Source organism: Puntigrus tetrazona, chromosome 7 (assembly GCF_018831695.1).
Source record: "Puntigrus tetrazona isolate hp1 chromosome 7, ASM1883169v1, whole genome shotgun sequence".
Lineage (NCBI taxonomy): Eukaryota > Metazoa > Chordata > Actinopteri > Cypriniformes > Cyprinidae > Puntigrus > Puntigrus tetrazona.
This window is the reverse complement of record NC_056705.1, coordinates 8,238,197-8,242,333: the sequence shown is the minus strand read 5'-3', so window position 1 is coordinate 8,242,333 and position 4,137 is coordinate 8,238,197. Positions and strand designations below refer to the sequence as shown.

Below are 4,137 nucleotides of genomic sequence, written 5' to 3'. Positions count from 1 at the left end.
TTTTTAGAAAATAATTTTTTTACTATGTAATTTTTTTTTGTTATTATTTTACTGTATTTTTGTGATTGTATGTACATTTTTATTAGTTTGCTTTTTAATATTTCTATTTAGCTTTTTCAGTTTTACTTTCAGTAATTTTGGTTAATTATAGATTTTTGTTTGTATTTTATTCGGTTTGTATTTTTTTGTAACTTATTCAGTTGTTTCATTTTCATTTTATTCGCTTCATAATTTTTAGCTTGTCTTTCTTTTAAGATCATATTATTTCCGTCAACAAATGATAAAAATGAGTTTCAGTTAACAATATTTTATTAAAAAAAAATTTCCAGATTTTTTTCACATCTAATATCGCATTGCATTTAATTTTAAGCAAAAACAGATGTTTTTAATACTTCAACATTAACAGTAATAACACTTCATTTTATTTTATTTTTATTTTATTCCATTTACAATTTTTAGGGTTGTTAAGTATCCATTTAATATTATTTTATTTTATTCCAGCTATTTTATTTCAACAAATTATTTTTGATAGTTTTACTTAACAATAATAACACTTATGTTTTAATTTTATGTGCTTTCTCAGTTTTTCATGTAGTATTTGTGTTTTATTTTATTAGCTTTCAATCAACAAATTACGTTTTTATCATTTTAGTTTTTCGGCGGGTTTTTTTTTTTTTTGCATACAAGATTTGATGGCGGGGTACCATAGCAGTGTCTCTGCGGTAACGTGTCCGTGTTTTCTGATCAGATGTGTCGGGCGAGAGCAGCCAGAGCGGAGGGCAGTTCCAGGGCCGGCCGTCCGAGGTCTGGTCTCAGTGGCAGAGTCAGCATCACGGTCAACAGGGAGGAGACCCTCATCCTCATCCTCAGTCCAGCCAGACCGAGGTCTTCCAGGTGAGCAGTTTACAAAGAAACCTAACCAGACTGAAGAACAAGAGCTCAGGATTTAAAGTAATACTCACAATCAATCTCAGAAAAAAAGGTACAACAGCTATTACCGGAGCGGGGTCTTTTCAAAAGGTACACGTTTGTACCTAAAGGGTCCATTTTGGTGCCTTGAAGGTTCATATTAATACTTAAAGTGCACTTATTTGAACCTGATGGGTACAAAAGTGTAGCTTTTGAAAGTGATTCATTCATTCGGTTTTATTTTTGTATCAAATTTTAATAAAAACCGTTATTTTATTGTAACATTATTACACAATCTTCTAGAATACACATTTTAGTTTGCCTATTATTTTTATATTGGCAGTTTTCATTTCAGTTTTTGCGTTCTCGTGATATTATTATTACTTTTTATTTTTTTTACATAGTACTTTAACGTATTGTATATCAGTTGGCCGTCATGGCTAGTTGTTTTGTAATGTTTACTAATATTTATTCAATATTTTATTGAATTATTCTCTTGCTGGAATTGATCAAACGCATTGTTCTTTAAATGGAAGTCACTTTGGATAAAAGCGTCTGCGCACATACGTGAATGTAATTTTATTTCAGCCTTATTTGTAGTAAAAAAAACCAAAAAAACATCCCGTCCGAAAGTTTTTTGCTTTAGAGAGAAATGTAAATATTTTTGGGGTTAATATCATCTTCGTAGCTTCACTTGCGGATGTGGTGCTCTACTGATGATTAAAAACCATTTTAATTGATTTTATTTGTTCGCATTATTTGCTTCGAGTTCCTTCTCTTAGTCGTGAAAGCATCATTCAGACACAACCGAGCATCTGATTCTCCGGTTTCTGTCCCGCAGGACATGCTGCCGATGCCGGGAGATCCCACCCAAGGATCGACCAATTACAACATCGAAGACTTCGCCGACCTCGGCATGTTCCCGCCGTTCTCCGAGTAACCGGACACTCTTATTCCATCGTTTCTTTGTTTTGGTTCGGACTGCAGTATCTTCATCTCACATGTGACGCACATGACGCTGCTGAAACACATTTCTGCATTCACACACACACACACACACACACGTTTGACTTGATCCCTCATTCACAAAAAACGAGCAAAATAAATGCATTCCCAGTCGGACGCCATTCTTTCTCATTCAACCGTCATGCGATGATTAACCGCCGCCGTTATAACAAAAAAAAACGCATCGTTTTAAAAATGCATTCACATTAATGCGAGCAGTAAAAGTGCAAGATGATTTATGCCAGGGCATAATTTGCTAATAAAGCAGCATCTATAATAAGTCTAATTTACATAGGAAACAGGCAGAGTAATGCCTGGTTGGCGGGAAGTGTGAATATGACGCAATTTCGTGTCACAGTACCGTATGCTAAAGGAACGGTTCACCCGAAGATGAAAACCGTGTCGTCGTTTACTCATCTTCAAGCGCTTCCTAACACAGAACGAACACAAAAGGAAGATATTTTGAAGAACGTTTGCAACCGGGCCGTTTCGGGTCACCATCGACCTCCGCGGTGTTTTCGCAAAGTAGATATCTTCCGTTGCGTTCGTCAGAATGAGGACATTCGCACAGGTTTGGGGAACGCCCCGAGGGAGAGTAAACGACGACACCATTTTTATTTTTCCCTTCATATTAGGATTCATCCCGCAATCTCGAGTCAAGACGCACACGCAAACATTACGAAGAGATTTCTGTTTTTAGCGTGCAGGAGTATTTCGAAGATCTTTCGAGAAGCGAAGGATCGTTTTCTTCACGCGTCGCACCTCATTTTTTCGTTGCCAAACAGCATCTTGCTGACTAAAAAAGTCTTTTTTTTTAAGCTTACCGTGCAAAATGTAGTCTATGTAGTGATGTCTATAACCTAGCTTAACTGATAATAAATGTAGACGGATTTAAAGACAAAAACAGTATTTGATTCGATTTTCGATTTTTTTTCATTTGCGATTGTTATTTTTTAACTTTTACTTTTCTTACGAAAAACACTAGGAGCAGTGTCACTTTTGTGAAGTCGTGGACACCAGCGGCGTAAATATCAAGCGTTTCGCGGTGTTCCTTGTAATCTTCGTGGCAGCTGCGATTCTCACTATTAACTTTCGGACTAACGACGTGGAAACTCGATCGCGCCACAACTCCGGACCGATGGAAAGACCTCGAGGTGAAACCTTTTTGGAAAAATCAAATGGATGTTTAATGTAAATAATGTGATTTTTACGTCGGACCATGGTTTATTTCACATATATATACTTGTGTAGGTTTAATATCATCGTGTGCAATGTGAGTGCATATTTAACTCTCGGTACTTAGTTAGCCTGTCCATTGTACAATGAGTTTAGGACTGTATAAATTGTGTAAATGTGTTCCGTTATTTTTGTGTAACTTTATGACGAGAAATTGTGCTTGTGACAATAAATTCTCATTGAATATGTGGATTTCGATCAAACTGGGTTGTATTGACTGTGCTGCTGGCCTATTAATATATATTCGTTTCACTCTACTCAACTCTATGAACATATTTACTGACGTATCGCTCGAGGCTTTAATTTTAAATAAACTATTTGGAGTATCGCTTATTTACAATGCACATTATATAATATTAAGCTTAAAATGCGTCGATTTTACCGTTAATGGGGATTGTATGATCTTTGAATATATGTTTAAATTCAAGATATTTAAATGTTGCTCCGCACAATCATATTGAGTATCTTTAGTTGGATTTCAGCACAAAATTATCAATTTAATATGCCAAAAATGCAATTTGGGGATTGCTTTATTTATGTAAATGTATTCATAGCAGCGCGGCATAAAGGCATTTCAAATACGTTTTGTTATATTTCTTTTTCAGTTGGGAATGTCACGAATTTTGGCGAATATTTCTCAGTTAGGGTCTTCAATGTGCATGAAACGTGCNGATTTCAGCACAAAATTATCAATTTAATATGCCAAAAATGCAATTTGGGGATTGCTTTATTTACCCCAATGTCTATGTAAATGTATCCGTAGCAGCGCGGCATAAAGGCATTTCAAATACGTTTTGTTATATTTCTTTTTCAGTTGGGAATGTCACGAATTTTGGCGAATATTTCTCAGGGTCTTCAATGTGCATGAAACGTGCACAGTAGATGTGTTTTCGAAAGGCTGTTATCCTTTTTGATTTCGGTTCATTCAGATTTTACCTGTAATGGAAACCGTAGAAGCGCATGCACCATATTATATGGTCTGGATGC

At 35.6% G+C, this 4,137-nt stretch overlaps 1 protein-coding gene across 2 annotated transcripts in view; it reads left to right on the top strand.

The window, feature by feature from the left end:
- The window catches only part of LOC122349633 (aryl hydrocarbon receptor nuclear translocator 2-like), a 21,366-nt gene extending 18,013 nt beyond the window's left edge, over window positions 1–3,353 (top strand). For both annotated transcript variants that reach the window (XM_043245750.1, XM_043245749.1), the window contains exons 11-12: window positions 749–894; window positions 1,751–3,353. In XM_043245750.1, coding sequence (XP_043101685.1) covers window positions 749–894; window positions 1,751–1,849 — 245 coding nt within the window. In that variant the 3' untranslated portion in view covers window positions 1,850–3,353. The remainder of the gene's footprint in view (window positions 1–748; window positions 895–1,750) is intronic.
- The last annotated feature ends 784 nt before the right edge of the window (window positions 3,354–4,137 follow it).